The sequence below is a fragment of the Salvelinus alpinus genome, chromosome 24 (genome assembly GCF_045679555.1).
Source record: "Salvelinus alpinus chromosome 24, SLU_Salpinus.1, whole genome shotgun sequence".
Lineage (NCBI taxonomy): Eukaryota > Metazoa > Chordata > Actinopteri > Salmoniformes > Salmonidae > Salvelinus > Salvelinus alpinus.
In genome coordinates, this window is record NC_092109.1 from 1,144,429 (window position 1) to 1,166,227 (window position 21,799).

The following is a 21,799-nucleotide window of genomic DNA, read 5'->3' on the forward strand; positions in this document are numbered from 1 at the left end:
AATCACTGAATCACTAAGATTCCATGATATCCCCCTTCTTTCTTTTTAGTTCTAAATGTGTGTGTGTGCTTCTCCCTGTCCTCTCATTTTCTGTGCCTCCCCTCTCCCTTTTCTCTTTCTCTTTCAACCTCTTGCTGGTCTCAGAATAATGTAGTAAGTAATGGAATCCTCTCCGTCTGCTTGCCCTACCTGTCACAAGACAATGCATCGTCTTCGCTTCTTATTCTGTGTTTCTGCCCTCCAAGTTTTTTCTTCTTCATTATTACAAAGAAAGCGACAGAAAAAAGCTGCATCCCTTCAATTACTTGTGAAAAGTCCAAATTAAGAAGAGTACTGAATGATTCCCAACACACAAAATGCCCATTTCATGCTTCAATTTGGAAAGGGGAAAAAAGCAGCACTTAAAGGCTTTGATCCTTTTATCCAAAAGGTGTGTATGTGTGAGCATACTGCTTCTGAATTCAGGCACACACACACATAGGTGGTCTGGTAAAACAAAAGAGAATATGCGCTGTAAAAAGCTACATTGTAATGGTTCTGGTCTTTTTCTGTTTCTCTGTCAACAGCATGGACAAGAATGGCACGATGACCATCAACTGGAACGAGTGGAGAGACTACCACCTACTGCACCCCGCCAATAACATTCCCGAGATCATCCTGCACTGGAAACACTCAACGGTAAGACTAAGTTAGAAAGAAAAATAGCACTTTTTCTCTCAGGGTTGTTCAAAATAACAAGCTTTGGTTGTTTTTCATCAAGTAAAATCTACCAGGATAGTATGAAACACGTTTGTATAACTGTCTTCAGCTATTAAAGCTTTGAATGACAAATACTGTAAACAAAGGAAGGAATTTAAGGGCTGTTTGTCCTTTTTTTCTTTATAGAAAAGCATAGTTGTGTTCATATACAGTGGGGCAAAAAAGTATTTAGTCAGCCACCAATTGTGCAAGTTCTCCCACTTAAAAAGATGAGAGAGGCCTGTAATTTTCATCATAGGTACACTTCAACTATGACAGACAAAATGAGGGGGAAAAATCCAGAAAATCACATTGTAGGATTTTTTATGAATTTATTTGCAAATTATGGTGGAAAATAAGTATTTGGTCACCTACAAACAAGCAAGATTTCTGGCTCTCACAGACCTGTAACTTCTTCTTTAAGAGGCTCCTTGGTCCTCCATTCGTTACCTGTATTAATGGCACCTGTTTGAACTTGTTATCAGTATAAAAGACACCTGTCCACAACCTCAAACAGTCACACTCCAAACTCCACTATGGCCAAAATCAAAGAGCTGTTAAAGGACACCAGAAACAAAATTGTAAAACTGCACCAGGCTGGGAAGACTGAATCTGCAATGGGTAAGCAGCTTGGTTTGAAGAAATCAACTGTGGGAGCAATTATTAGGAAATGGAAGACATACAAAACCACTGATAATCTCCCTCGATCTGGGGCTCCACGCAAGATCTCACCCCGTGGGGTCAAAATGATCACAAGAACGGTGAGCAAAAATCCCAGAACCACACGGGGGGACCTAGTGAATGACCTGCAGAGAGCTGGGACCAAAGTAACAAAGCCTACCATCAGTAACACACTACGCCGCCAGGGACTCAAATCCTGCAGTGCCAGACGTGTCCCCCTGCTTAAGCCAGTACATGTCCAGGCCCGTCTGAAGTTTGCTGGAGAGCATTTGGATGATCAAATCAAATCAAATTTTATTTGTCACATACACATGGTTAGCAGATGTTAATGCGAGTGTAGCGAAATGCTTGTGCTTCTAGTTCCGACAATGCAGTAATAACCAACAAGTAATCTAACCTAACAATTCCACAACTACTACCTTATACACACAAGTGTAAAGGGATAAAGAATATGTACATAAAGATATATGAATGAGTGATGGTAAAGAACGGCATAGGCAAGATGCAGTAGATGGTGATGAGTACTGTAGGGTATGTAAACATAAAGTGGCATAGTTTAAAGTGGCTAGTGATACATGTATTACATAAAGATGGCAAGATGCAGTAGATGATATAGAGTACAGTATATACATATACATATGAGATGGGTAATGTAGGGTATGTAAACATTATATTAAGTGGCATTGTTTAAAGTGGCTAGTGGTAAATTTTTTCATAATTTCCATCAATTCCCATTTTTAAAGTGGCTGGAGTTGAGTCAGTATGTTGGCAGCGGCCGCTAAATGTTAGTGGTGGCTGTTTAACAGTCTGATGGCCTTGAGATAGAAGCTGTTTTTCAGTCTCTCGGTCCCTACTTTGATGCACCTGTACTGACCTCGCCTTCTGGATGATAGCGGTGTGAACAGGCAGTGGCTTGGGTGGTTGTTGTCCTTGATGATCTTTATGGCCTTCCTGTGACATCGGGTGGTGTAGGTGTCCTGGAGGGCAGGTAGTTTGCCGCCGGTGATGCGTTGTGCAGACCTCACTACCCTCTGGAGAGCCTTACGGTTGTGGGCGGAGCAGTTGCCGTACCAGGCGGTGATACAGCCCGACAGGATGCTCTCGATTGTGCATCTAGAAGTTTGTGAGTGCTTTTGGTGACAAGCCGAATTTCTTCAGCCTCCTGAGGTTGAAGAGGCGCTGCTGCACCTTCTTCACAACGCTGTCTGTGTGGGTGGACCAATTCAGTTTGTCCGTGATGTGTACACCGAGGAACTTAAAACTTTCCACCTTCTCCACTACTGACCCGTCGATGTGGATAGGGGGGTGCTCCCTCTGCTGTTTCCTGAAGTCCACAATCATCTCCTTTGTTTTGTTGACGTTGAGTGTGAGGTTATTTTCCTGACACCACACTCCGAGGGCCCTCACCTCCTCCCTGTAGGCCGTCTCGTCGTTGTTGGTAATCAAGCCTACCACTGTAGTGTCATCCGCAAACTTGATGATTGAGTTGGAGGCGTGCATGGCCACGCAGTTGTGGGTGAACAGGGAGTACAGGAGAGGGCTCAGAACGCACCCTTGTGGGGCCCCAGTGTTGAGGATCAGCGGGGTGGAGATGTTGTTACCTACCCTCACCACCTGGGGGCGGCCCGTCAGGAAGTCCAGGACCCAGTTGCACAGGGCGGGGTCGAGACCCAGGGTCCCGAGCTTGATGACGAGTTTGGAGGGTACTATGGTGTTAAATGCTGAGCTGTAGTCGATGAACAGCATTCTCACATAGGTATTCCTCTTGTCCAGATGGGTTAGGGCAGTGTGCAGTGTGGTTGCGATTGCGTCATCTGTGGACCTATTGGGTCGGTAAGCAAATTGGAGTGGGTCTACACTGCACACTGCCCTAACCCATCTGGACAAGAGGAATACCTATGTGAGAATGCTGTTCATCGACTACAGCTCAGCACGCGTAGGGTGGAGGTGATATGGTCCTTGACTAGTCTCTCAAAGCACTTCATGATGACGGAAGTGAGTGCTACGGGGCGGTAGTCGTTTAGCTCAGTTACCTTAGCTTTCTTGGGAACAGGAACAATGGTGGCCCTCTTGAAGCATGTGGGAACAGCAGACTGGGATAAGGATTGATTGAATATGTCCGTAAACACACCAGCCAGCTGGTCTGCGCATGCTCTGAGGACGCGGCTGGGAATGCCGTCTGGGCCTGCAGCCTTGCGAGGGTTAACACGTTTAAATGTTTTACTCACCTCGGCTGCAGTGAAGGAGAGCCCGCAGGTTTTGGTAGCGGGCCGTGTCAGTGGCACTGTATTGTCCTCAAAGCGAGCAAAAAAGTTGTTTAGCCTGTCTGGGAGCAAGACATCCTGGTCCGCGACGGGGCTGGTTTTCTTTTTGTAATCCGTGATTGACTGTAGACCCTGCCACATACCTCTTGTGTCTGAGCTGTTGAATTGCGAATCTATTTTGTCTCTGTACTGGGACTTAGCCTGTTTGATTGCCTTGCGGAGAGAATAGCTACACTGTTTGTATTCGGTCATGTTTCCGGTCACCTTGCCCTGGTTAAAAGCAGTGGTTCGCGCTTTCAGTTTCACGCAAATGCTGCCGTCAATCCACGGTTTCTGGTTTGGGAATGTTTTAATCGTTGCTGTGGGTACGACATCGTCAATGCACTTCCTAATGAACTCGCTCACCGAATCAGCATATTCGTCAATGTTGTTGTTGGACGCAATGCGGAACATATTCCAATCCGCGTGATCGAAGCAGTCTTGAAGCGTGGAATCAGATTGGTCGGACCAGCGTTGAACAGACCTGAGCGCGGGAGCTTGTTTTAGTTTCTGTTTGTAGGCTGGAATCAACAAAATGGAGTCGTGGTCAGCTTTTCCGAAAGGAGGGCGGGGGAGGGCCTTATATGCGTCGCGGAAGTTAGTATAACAATGATCCAAGGTTTTACCAGCCCTGGTAGCACAATCGATATGCTGATAGAATTTAGGGAGTTTTGTTTTTAGATTAGCCTTGTTAAAATCCCCAGCTACGATGAATGCAGCCTCAGGGTGTGTGGTTTCCAGTTTACAAAGAGTCAGATAAAGTTCGTTCAGGGCCATCGATGTGTCTGCTTGGGGGGGAATATATACGGCTGTGATTATAATCGAAGAGAATTCCCTTGGTAGATAATGCGGTCGACATTTGATTGTGAGGAGTTCTAGATCAGGTGAACAGAATGACTTGAGTTCCTGTATGTTGTTATGATCACACCACGTCTCGTTAATCATAAGGCATACACCCCCGCCCCTCTTCTTACCAGAAAGATGTATGTTTCTGTCGGCGCGATGCGTGAAGAAACCAGCTGGCTGCACCGACTCCGTTAGCGTCTCTTGAGTTAGCCATGTTTCCGTGAAGCAGAGAACGTTGCAATCCCTGATGTCTCTCTGGAATGTTACCCGTGCTCGGATTTCATGAACCTTATTGTCAAGAGACTGGACATTGGCAAGTAGTATGCTAGGGAGTGGAGCGCGATGTGCCCGTCTCCGAGGCCTGACCAGGAGACCGCTACGTTTGCCCCTTTTACGGCGTCGCATAGGGTCGCCGGCTGGGATCAGATCCATTGTATTGGGTGGAAGGCAAAACACTGGATCCTTTTCGGGAAAGTCATATTCCTGGTAGGAACGATGGTGAGTTGACGTTAATCTTATATTCAGTAGTTCCTCCCGACTGTATGTAATGAAACCTAAGATTACCTGGGGTACCAATGTAAGGAATAACACATAAAAAAACTAAATACTGCATATTTTCCAAGGAACGCGAAGCGAGGCGGCCATCTTGGTCGGCGCCGGAAGTAGAGGAAGATTGGGAGAATGTCATATGGTCAGATGAAACTTTTTGGTAAAAACTCAACTCGTCGTGTTTGGAGGACAAAGAATGCTGAGTTGCATCCAAAGAACACCATACCTACTGTGAAGCATGGGGGTGGAAACATCATGCTTTGGGGCTGTTTTTCTGCAAAGGGACCAGGACGACTGATCCGTGTAAAGGAAAGAATGAATGGGGCCATGTATCGTGAGATTTTGAGTGAAAACCTCCTTCCATCAGCAAGGGCATTGAAGATGAAACGTGGCTGGGTCTTTCAGCATGACAATGATCCCAAACACACCGCCCGGGCAACGAAGGAGTGGCTTCGTAAGAAGCATTTCAAGGTCCTGGAGTGGCCTAGCCAGTCTCCAGATCTCAACCCCATAGAAAATCTTTGGAGGGAGTTGAAAGTCCGTGTTGCCCAGCAACAGCCCCAAAACATCACTGCTCTAGAGGAGATCTGCATGGAGGAATGGGCCAAAATACCAGCAACAGTGTGTGAAAACCTTGTGAAGACTTACAGAAAACGTTTAACCTCTGTCATTGCCAACAAAGGGTATATAACAAAGTATTGAGAAACTTTTGTTATTGACCAAATACTTATTTTCCACCATCATTTGCAAATAAATTCATAAAAAATCCTACAATGTGATTTTCTGTATTTTTTTTTTTCTCATTTTGTCTGTCATAGTTGAAGTGTACCTATGATGAAAATTACAGGCCTCTCATCTTTTTAAGTGGGAGAACTTGCCCAATTGGTGGCTGACTAAATACTTTTTTGCCCCACTGTATTTTTAATGGTCCCACAGACGCTCTCCATGCCCCAGCCAAATTAGCCGTCTAGGCCCTGGCCAGGGTTCCCGGAAATACTCCCTAAAGGAGCCAAACGGGTCACTGTGATCCTGCTTAATCCCCTTGAACAGATCAACTAACCACCTTCCGCTGACGTCAATCAGCAAGCTTTTCCACTACCTGTTAGGCCAGGAGGGCAGACAGCCGTTCCTGTAGATCATAGTGGAGATTCAGTTCACACACTCATCGTGTTCATAAAGGTCCATTTTTATATTGGAGTGACACGGGACCATAAGAAGTACTGTCGCTTTCATGAATTAGAGTTTTGGAGCAGGATGCCTTTTTATTTGATTCCCCCGGTGAATGTTATATCCTCATCGGTTCGACCAGCTATCACGGTACGTTTCCGTGTGACACAGGGGGACCTGTTTGAATTGGGAGACTACCACTCTCTAAGTGGACTTGAACTTAAGGGAATTTGAATGGGTTAAAAGCGTCTCTCGCAGCTGAAATACAGTTTGTGCTCTCACAATTTGTCGTGACCCCCAACCCCCTTCTAAGAGCTCACAGTTAATGTCAAGAGACATTCCTGTTTAAATTATCGTGGGGCACCGACTGGCTGATCCCCTGCAGGAGGTGGAACTGTTTTGTAATACCGGTTTACATACTGAAAACCTGTGATGCTTCTCTGCCTTATTGGACCCCCCTCTACAGTTGTCAAAACAAAGCTTTCAATTATATCCCAATGGGATGCCTATATGTGTTGGCTTCTGATTTCATAATACTGTTGGTCACAGGTTAGAATCAGGAAAATTGACCCACCAGTCCAACAACTTCATATGTCAATCGTGGTACCCCGCTGTGTGTGTGTCGTCCTCCTTCCACTGCCCTGACCTGCTCCTGTCTTTCTGTAGATATTCGATGTGGGGGAGAGTTTGATGGTGCCAGATGAGTTTACAGCCGAGGAAAAGAAGACTGGGATGTGGTGGCGACACTTAGTGGCTGGAGGGGCAGCCGGCGCCGTGTCTCGAACCTGCACCGCACCCCTGGACCGGCTCAAAGTGCTCATGCAGGTAAGGACACTCCCATGGAGAGAATATAAAAAAATAAACTGACCTCAGTTCAGTTAAGAATGAAAAAGGACAAAAACTCCAGTTCTTTTTGTGTTCACACTGCAAGTGAACCCTGATCCTCTTTAATGCAACCATTCTTAGTTCACTTGAACTTTAAACAGCCAGTCAGGATATTTGGCTCACATTAAAAACAAGCTTAAAACCTCACCCCACCTTTAGCTTATACACTATTAATAAAACCTATGTATATATCCTATTGCAGAGAGACAATTGCATAAGTCCTTAGCACACTTTCTGCTAGTGAGTGCAATTCCACTCATAGCACCCGCAATGATTGAGACGCACAGAACAGAAGCACTCGTGTCAGCAGAAGCCCACTGGTATAGATAACTCAGAGTTCGTTCTTCTTTCTTTATCTTTTCATCCCATGCTCCATCTATCTGTGTCCACTCATTCCCAGTGTTTTTTTTAATGAGCGGATAGATGGAAACGGAGCACTATAACAGTAAAATGACATGAAAACATGAACAATGTGTTGACACATTCCACCAACATCATAGAGAGGAGAAAAAGTGGCTTACGGTTCCTCCTTGTTTCAAGTCAGTTAAAAAACTTGAGTTCACCTGCCAACATGACGATTGAATGATGTAACGATCTGTCTTACGGTCTCCTTGCCAGGTCCACGCCTCCCGTACCAACAGCATGTGCATTGCCGGCGGCTTCACCCACATGATACGCGAGGGCGGTATGAGGTCACTATGGCGAGGCAATGGCATGAACGTCATCAAGATCGCCCCTGAGTCAGCCATCAAGTTCATGGCTTACGAGCAGGTAACCCTATTGTTCAGCACCTTTACTTTAATATGGCGAGACCCTTTCTAGTGCTGTCAAGTTGAAGTCGATGAACGTTTTGGTATTAACCGCTCTGTAGTTTACTGTCCTTCGGCAAAAAATATCTCCTTCAGACTTTGTCTAGGAACATACTCAGAGGAAATACTACTATAAGCTCCTGTCACTTACCAAGTTGGCCTTGACTACTTCCTCTCATGGCCTCTCACAGTTGAACTCAAATGCTTTTGAGGACTGTCACTAACCAGAGTTGTGTTGTGCAGATCAAACGTTTGATAGGCAGCAACCAGGAGACACTGGGCATCCTGGAGAGGTTTGTGGCGGGATCTCTGGCTGGAGCCATTGCCCAGAGCAGTATTTACCCCATGGAGGTGTTGAAGACCCGCCTAGCCCTGAGGAAGACGGGCCAGTTCTCTGGCATTGCTGACTGCGCCAAACACATCTTCCGGAAGGAGGGCATGGCCGCCTTCTACAAGGGATACATTCCCAACTTGATAGGCATCATCCCCTACGCTGGCATTGACCTGGCTGTCTACGAGGTGTGTGTGTGTGTGTGTCAAGGTTTACGTTAGGAAAATGTGACGCCGGACAACGTGACCGGGTAGATTTAAATTAACCGTCCGTTATTGGAAATTTACGGGACCCATATGCATTGGGTGTGTAACCCATTAGCGTGTTTACCACAGTGCTCAGAATGACAGAAATCACATTTAGATTATGGGTAATGCATCATAACAGAACATGCAACTCCTGTAAAGAAGCCGCCAATTAAACATCCTTTTCAAACATTTGCCAAAATGCAATTCGTTGGAAAACAACATTCTAAACAGCGCACCTGATGCGAGCGGTTCCATAAGCCTATGTGACAGATGAAAATCTCAGTTACAAATGGGTTGCTAATATGACTATGACTGTGTTTCTGGACAACGAAAGAAAGTTGATATGAAAACCAATAGAACAGTCTTTCATAGGTGGCGTGTTCAATAGCTTCCCCTAAAGTAAATTGAAATACATTTGCCCAAAATTTAAAATTACTCGTGTCTATTCAAAATACTTCACCAGAGAGCATGACTTAGCAACATAGGAATCAAGGATCATTAGCTTCTTAAATGTTTTTTTGCTGTGGATTGTTTCAAATCACAAGCTTGTATAGGCTTATGCCAATATGGGCAAAACGCGTGGCAATTGGCCAAGCTGATGAGCTGTCAGTGAAAAGCATCTAAAATATGTGTGAAGATAATGTATCTTGAGTATAATTTAAAATGTTTAGACAAGAAGGGGGGTGATGTGTGGCGAAGATATAGGGACGTCCCTCTCCAGAATGCGCTCAGCTCTCCAGAATGCACTTAGCTGTCTCTCGCCAATTCTTGCGCATTCATTGTGTGAATTGGTTTTCCCCTTTTTGATTGTTTATTTTTATAAATTCCCCATTAGGTATACGTACAGTAAGCTCAAAGTATTGGGACAGTGACAATTTAGTTTTTGTTCTGTACTCCAGCACTTTGGATTTGAAGTGATACGATGACTGTGAGGTTGAAGTTCAGACTGTGAACTTTAATTTGAGGGTATTTTCATCTATATTGGGTGAACCGTTTAGAAATTACAGCACTTTTTGTGTGTAATCCCTCCATTTTAGGTGACCAAATGTATTGGGACAAATTGACTTGTGTGTTAATGTGGTAAAAGTTTAGTATTTGGTCCCATATTGTTTTGGTTGTGTTTCAGATTATTTTGTGGCCAATATAAATTAATGGTAAATAATGTACTGTCATTTTGGTGTCACTTTTTTATTAGAATAGAATATGTTTCTAAACACTTCTACATTAATGTGGTTGCTTCCATGATTAAAGAATTGGGAATAATAATGATGAGTGGGGAAGATGGAAGCACAAATATCATACCCCCAAGACATGCTAACCTCTCACAATTACAATAACAAGGGAGGTAAAACATTTTTTGGGGGGTATGATATTTATTTATTTGATACTAACTTTCTCACTCGTCGTTGCTGCCTATCGAATTTGGCCCGCGGGGGATTTTATTTGGCCTCCTAAGTGTCTGTATATATGGTACATTCGGAAGGTATTCAGACCCCTTCTCTTTTTCCACATTTTGTTACGTTATTAGCCTTATTCTAAAATTGATGAGTGTTTTATTTAATCCATCTACACACAATACCCCAAAATGACAAAGCGAAAATAGGTTTAAAAATAAAGAACTTAAATACCTTAACACCAGAAATTGAGCTCATGTTCCAAAGTATTCCCACGCATAAGAGCGATATACTGTTTGTGATCAACCCGCAAGTTCGCTAGTGACAACTTCAGCCAACCCAGTTGATTGATATGATACAATGTTGCACTTCACTAGCAATAGTCCAAGTCAAAAAAGAGAAAAAGGGAGGCAAACCGGCTGAGTAGAGATGAAAGCGATAGAAATAACCTGAATTAACCTAACCTATTCAGACCCTTTACTCAGTACTTTGTTGAAGCACCTTTGGCAGCGATTACAGCCTTGAGTCTTCTTGGTATGACGCTACAAGCTTGGCACACCTGTATTTGGGATTTTCTTCCATTCTTCTCTTTCCTGCAGCGTCGCTGCACAGCTATTTTCAGGTCTCTCCAGAGATGTTCAATCGGGTTTAAGTCCGGGCTTCGCCCCAGTCTGAGGACTGGTACAGGTTTTCAACAAGGATCTCTACTTTGCTTTGTTCATCTTTCCCTTTCCCTGCCGCTGAAAAACATCCCCACAGTATTATGATGCCCCCACCATGCTTCACCGTAGGGATAGTGCCAGGTTTGGCATTCAGGCCAAAGAGTTCAATTTTAGTTTCATCAGATCAGAGAATCTTGTTAATCATGGTCTGAGAGTCTTTAGGTGCCTTATGGAAAACTCCAAGCGGGCTGTCGTGTGCCTTTTACTGAGGAGCTTCTGTCTTGCCACTCTACCATAAAGGCGTGATTGGTGGACTGCTGCAGAGATGGTTGTCCTTCTGGAAGGTTCTCCCATCTCGACAGAGGAACTCTAGAGCACTGTCAGAGTGACCGTCGGGTTCTTGGTCACCTCCCAGACCAAGGCCTTTCTCCCCCGATTACTCAGTTTGCCCGGGCAGCCAATTGTGCGCTGCTCTATGGCACTCCCAATCACGGCCGGTTGTGATACAGCCTGGAATCGAACCAGGGTCTGTAGTGACGCCTCTAGCACTGAGATGCAGTGCCTTAGACCACTGTGCCACTCGGGAGCCCAGCTTTAGGAAGAGTCTTGGTGGATCCAAACTTCTTCCATTTCAGAATGATGGAGGCCACTGTGTTCTTGGGGACCTTCAATGCTGCAGAAATGTTTTGGTACCCTTCCCCAGATCTGTGCCTCAACACAATCCTGTTTCTGAGCTTTACAGACAATTCCTTCGACCTCTTGGTTTTTGCTCTGTCCTGCACTGTCAACTGTAGGACTTTATATAGACAGGTTTGTGCCTTTCCAAATCATGTCCAATCAATTGAATTTACCACAGGTGGACTCCAAGTTGTAGAAACATTAAGGATGATCAATGGGAACAGGATGCCCCTGAGCTCTATTTCGAGTCTCATAGCAAAGCGTCTGAATACCTAAGTAAATTAGGCATGTATTTATTTTTAATACATTTTCTAAAATTCTAAAAGCCTGTTTTCACTTGTCATTATGGGGCATTGTGTGTAGATTGATGAGGGGGGAAAAGTTATTTAATCAATTTTAGAATAAGGCTGTAATGTAACAAAATGTTGAAAAGGTATTTTTACTTTTGGTTGACAATGGAAGTTAAAGCCTAGGCCAATGCAGCAGTAGGCCTATCTTCAATTACCAAATAAAAAATAGTATACATTTTTTTAATCGTGGCCATCAAAGCATTTAGAATTGTTGCCCAATGACTGGGCTTATAAAAGCACATGTTTTCCAGCAGCAACCAACTGGGGAGACGCTGAAAATCGGCTTTGTAGTCCTGTGCTGTGCGCATGTGATAGTTGTTAGGTAAATAAGATGCATGATGACTAATGAAAACACACACTCGACTGGTATTTCCATCAATGAATCGATTTGGCCAGCAAATTATTTATTTATTTTTGGCCAAAAGTCAGCAATTACTGTAACGGAAACCGTGTGTGTGTGTTGCTAAGAGGCTTTGTAATACTATTAGGACATCCAGTCTCCTCTCTGGTGTTCGTTATCTCTCAGGACCACACATTTTCTCTCTTCAGCTAACCATTTTGTCTATCTTTCTTTTTCCCACTCTTGTCTCCCTCCATCCAGACTCTGAAGAACTCATGGCTGCAGCGCTATGCCACAGACAGTGCTGACCCGGGGGTGTTCGTCCTGTTAGCCTGCGGTACCACCTCCAGCACCTGTGGACAGCTGGCCAGCTACCCCCTGGCCCTGGTCAGGACCCGAATGCAGGCTCAAGGTACACCACACCCGCTGCCAAAACCTATTTCAAATCAAATCAAAGTTTATTTGTCACGTGCGCCGAATACAACAGGTGTAGACCTTACAGTGAAATGCTTACTTCCAGGCTCTAACCAATAGTGTGGGGAAAAAAGGTGTGTGTGTGTAGGTAAGTAAAGAAATAAAACAACAGTAAAAATACATTTGAAAATAAGAGTAGCAAGGCTATATACAGACACCGGTTAGTCAAGCTTATTGAGGTAGTATATACAGTATATCACAAAAGTGAGTACACCCCTCACATTTTTGTAAATATTTGAGTATATCTTTTCATGTGACAACACTGAAGAAATGACACTTTGCTACAATGTAAAGTAGTGAGTGTACAGCTTGTATAACAGTGTAAATTTGCCTACTATATTTATTTTTCAACTTTCCTAATATTAATTACATTGGTTATATTTACAACAGGAGTATAGCCTACCTGGCTGGCATGAAAATAAACCACGGGGAAAATTGTTCTCTATTTGCTATTTAAGTTCATAAATAAGATGTATTTTTCCCATTTGCTCCTGTTTCGATACAGGTGCATGATAATGGTCCATTCTAAATCAAAACAAATATCACACATACAGTACCAGTCAAAAGTTTGGACACACCTACTCATTCAAGGGTTTTTCTTTCTTTTACTATTTTCTACATTGTAGAATAATAGTGAAAACTTTAAAACTATGAAATAACACACATGAAATCATGTAGTAACCAAAAAAGTGTTAAAAAATCAAAAATATTTGTTATATTTTAGATTCTTCAAAGTAGCCACCCTTTGCAGCTTTGCAAACTCTTGGCATTCTCTCAACCAGCTTCACCTGAATGCTTTTCCAACAATCTTGAAGGAGTTGCAAAAAATATGCTGAGCACTTGTTGGCTGTTTTTCCTTCACTCTGCGGTCCAACTCATCCCGATCCAACTCAATTGGGTTACGGTCGTGTGATTGTGGATGCCAGGTCATCTGATGCAGCACTCAATCACATAATATAGACTTTTTTCACATATCGACTTTTTTACCAAATAGGTCTTTCTTCTGTATACCACCCCTACCTTGTCACAACACAACTGATTGGCTCAAATGCATTAAGAAGAAAATAAATTCCACAAATTAACAAGGCACACCTGTTAATTGAAATGCATTCCAAGTGACTACCTCATGAAGCTGGTTGAGAGAATGCCAAGAGTGTGCAAAGGGTGGCTATTTGAAGAATCTCAAATGTAAAATGTATTTTGGTTAACACTTTTTGGTTAATACATGATTTCATATGTGTTATGTCGTAATTTAGATGTCTTCACTATAATTCAACAATGTAGAAAATAGTAAAAAATAAAACCTTGAAAGAGTAGGTGTGTTCAAACTTTTAGTACTGTATATAGTGCATTCAGAAAGTATTCAGACCCCTTGACTTTTCCACCTTTATTCTAAATTTAGATTTTTTTTTATATCAATCTACACACAATACCCTATAATGCCAAAGCGAAAACATATATATTTTAAGCATTTTGCAAATTTATAAAAATAAACATACCTTATTTACATAAGGATTCAGACCCTTTGCGATGAGACTCAAAATTTGAGCTCAAGTGCATCCATTTTCCATTGATCATCCTTGAGATATTTCTACAACTTGATTGGAGTCCACCTGTGGTAAATTCATTTGATTGGACATGATTAGGAAAGGCACACACCTGTCTATATAAGATCCCACAGTTGACAGTGCATGTCAGAGCAAAACCCAAGCCATGAGGTCGAAGGATTTGCCCGTAGAGCTCCGAGACAGGATTGTGTCAAGGCACAGATTTGGGGAAGGGTACCAAAACATTTCTGCAGAAGGTCTCCAAGAACACACTGACCTCCATCATTCTTAAATCGAAGACGTTTGGAACCACCAAGACTCTTAGAGCTGGCTGCCCGGCCAAACTGCGCAATCGGAGGAGAAATGCCTTGGTCAGGGAGGTGAACAAGAACCCATTGAGCACTCTGACAGACCTCCAGAGTTTCTCTGTGAAGATGGGAGAACCTTTCAGAAGGACAACCATCTCTGCAGCAGTCCACCAATCAGGCCTTTATGGTAGAGTCGCCAGGCGGAAGCCACTCCTCAGTAAAAGGTACATGATAGCCCGCTTGGAGTTTGCCAACAGGCAGCTAAAGAACTCTGACCATGAGAAACAATATTCTCTGGTCTGATGAAACCAAGATTGAATTCTTTGGCCTGAATGCCAAGTGTCACATCTGGAGGAAACCTGGCACTCTCCCTACAATGACACATCGTGGTGGTAGAATCAGGCTGTGGGGATGTTTTTCAGTGGCAGGGACTGGGAGACTAGTTAGGATTGAGGGAAAGATGAACGGAGCAAAGTACAGAGATCCTTGAGCAGGACAACGACCCTAGGCGCACACCCAAGACAATGCAGGAGTGGCTTCGGGGACACGTCTCTGAAATGTCCTTGAGTGGCCCAGCCAGAGCCCGGACTTGAACCCGATCGAACATCTCTGGAGAGACCTGAAAATAGCCGTGTCGCAACGCTCCCCATCCAACCTGACAGAGCTTGAGGAGATCTGTAGAGATGAATGGGAGAATCTCCCCAAATAAAGGTGTGCCACGCTTGAAGCGTCATACCCAAGAAGACTCAAGGCTGTGATCCCTGCCAAAGGTGCTTCAACAAAGTACTGAGTAAAGGGTCTGACTAATGTAAATGTGATATTTCAGTTTATTTTTGCTTTGTGATTATGGGGTATTGTGTGTAGATTGATGAGGGGGAAAACACTATTTTAATACATTTTAGAATAAGGCTGTAACGTAACAAATTGTGGGAAAGTCGAGGGGTCTGAATAGTTTCCGAATGCACTGTGTATATAGTTGCCACATCAGCATTGACCAGCATGTCTAATAATATCGACATTGACCCAGTTTCCAGAGTGGTGCATCCCTAGTGTTGATGTGTATTTCATGTCGCTCATCTTATGTTTTTTCCCCTCAGCCACCATCGAGGGTGGTCCCCAGATGACCATGTCGGGGCTGTTCCAACACATTGTGAAGACTGAGGGTGCATTTGGACTCTACCGAGGCCTGGCCCCAAACTTCATGAAGGTCATTCCAGCGGTCAGCATCAGCTATGTGGTCTACGAGAACCTCAAGATGAGTCTGGGGGTGGTGTCACGTTGAGGCCTGGGGGCAGAGGGAGGTAGCACCTCCCCTTAAGGCCAAGTTGTTCATTTTTGCTTTGCCAAGCAACGGTGCGGGTGACTTGGAAAAAAGGGAGGAATCTCAGCAGACAGAGCTGGGGTTGTTAGAGACCATCTCATTCTGTAAATGTTATGAAGACAGATGGGGAGATGTACATGGGAGGGAAGAGACATATTACAACACTAAGGACAAAAAAAGCAATGGAGAGATGGGAACGGACACTATGACTGGAAGGGAGGTGGGGATGGAGATCCTCTCACATAGCTGTAATCTTAAAGTATTATTATGTAAGGAGTTATTTTATCAATCCAGAGGCACTTCAACATGAGTCCACTGTTGGCTTTTTATTATCAAATTTGAAGACCCAGGTTAACTGAAAAGCAATCTCTTCACTGGAACTCCAGTATTCTCCAACCTGCTTGAAATTTGTTAACGGAAATGTATTTAGGGACCAAAAATCTACTTTTGTTTGTCCGTTGCATTGTGGCGGCTACTGTTATGTTCACTAAATATTACTATCCTATAGGTGGCAGTATTAGTCAACCTATCTGGCTTGTGAAAGACTGCTTTTCTAATTGTCATCTAAAGTTGTCCTATGTAATATGTATCCGCCTTAATGCAGCATTCATTAAAATGTAAGAGGCTGCAACTATTAGGGCATTAGCTGTTATGAATTTGTCTGGAGGGAGCAAAACCTCAACTCACAATTTTGATTTATCTGGTTAATTCCATATTTCTCCTTTTTCTCATTGTATAGCTTGATGAGAATGTTAAACAACTGATTTGAACAGAAAGGGCAATGCAGGTTGGATGCCCATAGTGTATTATTGTCCACTTAGTATTAAAACAGCTGGTAAGAAGTGTGTATGTCTTGATGCTAATACATTTTTTGTATTGTAACCAGATATTTAAATTAATATGGTCCAAGACAGGCAGCGCTCAAAGAATAGATACTGTTAGCAGATGTTTAGTTACTATACTATAACATATTCAGAAACTGTTAATATATTGTTTTCCAAGATACAATGCAACACATAATGATTACCTACCTACTGGGGGGGGGGGGGAGACAGGGAAAATGTGCATGTTTTCGTTATGAAAGACCATTTTCCACCACCATGCTACAGTGGCTAATTCTAGCCCCGGTCCACAGTAGCATTTTGAAACTATAGCGGTTTTTGAATGCCCATACTAACATACTGTATACTATATACTATTAGTGAATTTTAGTATACGGTAAACAAACGGCATCGTTTCAGTTGAGCGTACTAGAGCATCACCTGTGCCCGGAAGTTGATGCTGTTGCTATGGAACCTCTTGCTCGCTTGTTAGCGTAACAAATGACTAGCTAAACATTTTACGATTTCAGGTGTGTTTGTAAATTAAATCTAGAGTGATAGAGTGCGCTCTGGGCATTCGTAAATCCAGAGTGTTGTCCCTCTGTCCATTTGTAAATTCAGAGCGTTTCGCTCTCGGAGTGTTCAGAGTGCACACTGGACGCTCTGGTCGGAGTAGGGTTGATCCGAGCGTTCAACGGCAGTCAAGCACCCAAGTTAACTGGCTAACGTTGGCTAGCTACTTCCAGACACAAATGATGAGAGAACACTTCACTTTGACCATTTTACTCACCCTAGCAGAACTGGTTAGGCTGTTTTCATGTTATCCAGAGCGTTGGCAACAATTTAACTACGCCTTTTTTGGCCAGCGTTTACTGACACACCGGCCATATTCAACTGGTGTTGAGCGTTTGTAAATTCATCAGTTATTCTGTGCGAGAGGGCTCTGAAATCGGAGTAGATAGCCATTGAAACGCACGACTATACCACTTAGCTAAGAATGATGTAAATAATCATGTCACTAAACATTGGGTAGTTAGTTAGATAGCTAATATACTGTCTGGCAAGTTTGATGTTTTAGTAACTAGTTAACAAACCTGTACATACTGCTGTAATGCTATATGGTTCGTAAGAATAGTGTAAGTTATTTGAAAAGTCATTACATTGCTCAACATTTGTCAAAATGAGTTAAAGCAATGAATTTGTATCCACTCTCGTCAGACTTCGGATGCATATTTTACGCCATTTTCTTTAAATCTGAAAAGTTGAAGCCAGGCCCATTTTCTGAATTGCATTATGGGCCCTAAAAGCACGGAGAGTATCCACTGCATGTATACTTTGTATTTTGGCAAACTTTTGGCATACTAACTATATCCATACTATTACCGATAAGCATACTATATACTCAATTCACGTCACAAATAGAACAGTTAGTGCGGTTAGTATCAGTATTCGAACACGCTCAGGGGGAAAAGACAGACTGCTGCAACCCGATGCACAACATCCGGGACTAGCATTATTCACTGTAGCATGATGGTAGACAATGGTGTTTCATAAAGAAAGCACAGACATTTTCCCTGTTTTTTTTTTCGGTCTTCTCTCCATTAAATCGAGGTAAGGAAGAAATCGACGCCTTTGCAGCCTGAATGGAGAATGTTTTATGTACAAACCGGTCCACGGGGATACGAGTATAAAGCCGCCTGCATAGATTCTCTTTGAACGGTAAAATGAAATTACTCAATATCATAATCTGACGGTCTTTGAGCTAGTATTTCTTGAGTTTGGGACTTCTTGTCTTGAGTTTAGTCTGTTGTCACTATTTGGCTAAATGCTTTTTCTAGTTGGTGCAGCTTTTTCTAGTTGGCGCAGCTCCACAAAAATATGTAGTTATCTTTTGTACTTTTGCTTTAGAGCAAATACCTGAATCCATATATTCTCTCCACAAGATGGAAAAGGCTGCGTCTGTATTATTGTACCCCACCTAAGGATACCACTCCATACTGCCTGAAATATAGCGCCTTATTTCCTGCATTGACGAGCAGGAAATTTGACTCATCGCTTTTGTAAACTTGAAATTCATATATATCGCTGAAGGCTACAATGTATATCTATACACTATACAAAACATTAAGAACACATTATTTTTCCATGACGTAGACTGACCAGGTGAATCCGGGTGAAAGCTATGATCCCTTGTTGATGTTAAATCCACATCGGTCGGTGTAGATGAAGGGGAGGAGAAAGGTTAAAGAAGGATTTTTAAGCCTTGAGACAATTGAGTCATGGATTGTGTATGTGTGCCATTCAGAGGGTAAATTGGAAAGACAAAAGATTTAAGTGCCTTTGAATGGGGTTTGTTAGCAGGTTCCAAGCGCACCAGTTTGTGTTTTACAACTCCAACGCTGCTGGGATTTTCATTCTCAACAGTTTCCTGCGTGTATAAAGAATGGTCCACCACCCAAAGGACATCCAGCCAACTCCAATATTGGGAAGGTGTTCCTAATGTTTGGTATATTCAGTAGAGTCTTTAGGTGGTCTCTTGAATCAAAACAGCTCATTCACGGTATTGAAATATTTTGCAAAACATCCAGACTAAAAATCCTGATTTACAGTGAGCTACAAAAGTATTGGGACAGTGACATTGTTTTGGTTCGTACTCCAGCACTTTGGATTCCTAATGATACTATGGGATTAAAGTGCAGACTGTTAGCTTTAATCTTAGGGTATTTTCGTCCATATTCTAAACGGTCCATATTGGGTGACCGTTTAGAAATTACAGCACTTGTACATAATCCCTTCATTTTAGGGAGTCAAAAGTTTAGTATAGTATATGGTCCCATATTTCTAGCACACAATGATTACATCAAGCTTGTTACTCTACAAACCTGTTGGATGCATTTGCTGTTTGTTTTTGTTGTGTTTCAGATTATTTTGTGCCCAATAGAAGTTAATGGTAAATAATGTATTAGGTCATTTTGGAGTCGCTTTTATTGTAAATAAGAATAGAATGTTTCTAAACACTTCTACATTCATGTGGATGCTACAATGATTACAGATAATCCTGAATCGTGAATAATGAGTGAGAAAGTTACACACACATCATACCCCCCCCCCCCAAAAAAACATACTAACCTCCCCTCCTGTTATTTTAATGGTGAGATGTTAACATGTCTTAGGGGTATGATATTTGTGTAACTTTCTCACTCATCATTATTTACGATACATTCAGGACTATCCGTAATCATGTAGAAGTGTTTAGTAATAATAATATATTCTTATTTACAATAAGTGACTCCAAAAAGTCTCAATACATTATTTACCAAAGTGCTGGAGTACAGAGCCAAAACAACAAAACAATTTGTCACTGTCCCAATACTTTTGGAGCGCAATGCATTTAGAAAAGTATTGAATGTATTGAAAACTATGTAAATTAACCATTGTTGTCCTTTGTAGAAGAATGCATCTATTGAATGAATGTAAAGCTAAATGTATTTATGCTTATATGGGAACAACTGTTAATAAAGTAACTCAATATTATACTTTTGTATTGAGTCATGGTTTGAATTGCCCACATCTGTATCGCTTCACATCTTGAGCACTATATACTAATATTTCAAAGCAAATGGTGGATCAATGTCTGTACCGGCCTCTGCCAATCAGGCCTCATTGACATAGTTGGAGAGGGAGTTAGATTGTAAAGCAAATAAAACATGACCAAACATGAAAATTGTCTCAGACAATATAGAAGACCATAGTGAAAATTAGTCAAACTGTATTTTAACTCTGCTTTTGTCACTGTTGCACTGGGATGGCAGTTGACAAAAGCAACCGGCAGAGCATGTATAACTATGAAAAGAGTGAGCCTTCACTCTGTAGAACTAATGCCATATGGGTGGCAGTATTGGTCAACCTATCTGGCCTGTGAAAGGCTACCAAATTAACCCCCACAAACTTCACACAACATTTTAAGGAAAAATGCAATGCAGACTACAAAATACAATCTCCAAAGGTGTTTTGCATAAGGGAAAACATGTAAATACACTGAACAAAAATGTAAACGCAACAATTTCAATACCAGATACTTACCGGTTCCTTATATTAACTGTAATTTAATAAAATCTTTGAAATTGTTGCATGTTGTGTTTATATTTTCATGTGACCACCATTTGCCTCATGCAGTGTGTCTCCTTCATATAGAGTTGATCAGGCTGTTGATTGTGGCCTGTGGAATGTTGTCCCACTCTTCATCAATGACTGTGTGAAGTTGCTGAATATTGTCTGGAATGAAACATGCTGTTTGATCCAGAGCATCCCAAACATGGAGACGTCTGGTGAGTATGCAGGCCATGGAAGAACTGGGACATTTTCAGCTTCCAGGAATTGTGTACAGATCTTTGCGACATGGGGCCATCCATGCATTATCATGCTGAAACATGAGGTGATGGCGGCGAATGATTGGTACGACAATGGGCTTCAGGATCTTTTCACAGTATCTCTGTGCATTCAAATTGCCATGGATAAAAAGTAATTGTTCATTGTCCGTCGCTTATGCCTGCCCATAACAACCTCATCGCCACTCTGTTCACAACGTTGACATCAAAAACCGCTCGCCCACACAACACCTTACATGTGGTCCGTGGTTGTGAGGCAGGTAGGACGTATTGACAAATTCTCTAAAACAACGTTGGAGGCAGCTTATGACAGCTCTGGTGGACATTCCTGCAGTCAGCATGCCAATTGCACACTCCCTCAAAACTTGAGACATCTGTGGCATTGTGTTGTGTGACAAAACTGCACATTTTAGTGGCCTTTTATTGTCCTCAGCACAAGGTGCACCTGTGTAATGATCATGCTGTTTAAGCTTCTTGATATGCCACACCTGTCAGTCAGGTGGGTGGATTATCTTGGCAAAGGAGAAATGCTCACTAAAAGGAATGTAAACAAATTTGTGCACAACATTTTTGAGAAATAAGCTTTTTGTGTATGGAACATTTCTGGGATATTGTATTTCAGCTCATGAAACACAGACCAACACTTTACATGTTCCGTTTTATATTTTTGTAAAGTGTAAATTGAAACCGAAATAAAAAATTGTGATAAGGTACACTTTTAAGAATGCTAATTACTACTACAACTATCAATCGGTTAGAGCTACCTCACAAAATGTCTCTATGCCTCTTGTTGTTGTGTACATTCCTCTGTCATGTGGTCGGTCGGTGTGTATCAGTCCGGAAACAGGCGCAATGGATTCTACTGTGGATTTTATATTACAGTTAGCTACAAACTTTAAGGTGCATTACCACCACCAACTGGACTGGGAGTGTGGACGATAGGGAAGGTGTAAATCCTA

The 21,799-nt window shown here is 42.4% G+C and overlaps 1 protein-coding gene across 2 annotated transcripts in view; it reads left to right on the top strand.

The window, feature by feature from the left end:
• Positions 1 to 19,986, top strand: part of LOC139551701 (calcium-binding mitochondrial carrier protein SCaMC-2-B-like) — a 44,220-nt gene extending 24,234 nt beyond the window's left edge. For both annotated transcript variants that reach the window (XM_071362967.1, XM_071362968.1), the window contains exons 4-9: positions 567 to 678; positions 6,951 to 7,109; positions 7,788 to 7,940; positions 8,222 to 8,497; positions 12,243 to 12,393; positions 15,408 to 19,986. In XM_071362967.1, the coding sequence (XP_071219068.1) occupies positions 567 to 678; positions 6,951 to 7,109; positions 7,788 to 7,940; positions 8,222 to 8,497; positions 12,243 to 12,393; positions 15,408 to 15,592 (1,036 nt within the window). In that variant the 3' untranslated portion in view covers positions 15,593 to 19,986. The remainder of the gene's footprint in view (positions 1 to 566; positions 679 to 6,950; positions 7,110 to 7,787; positions 7,941 to 8,221; positions 8,498 to 12,242; positions 12,394 to 15,407) is intronic.
• Positions 19,987 to 21,799: the final 1,813 nt, after the last annotated feature.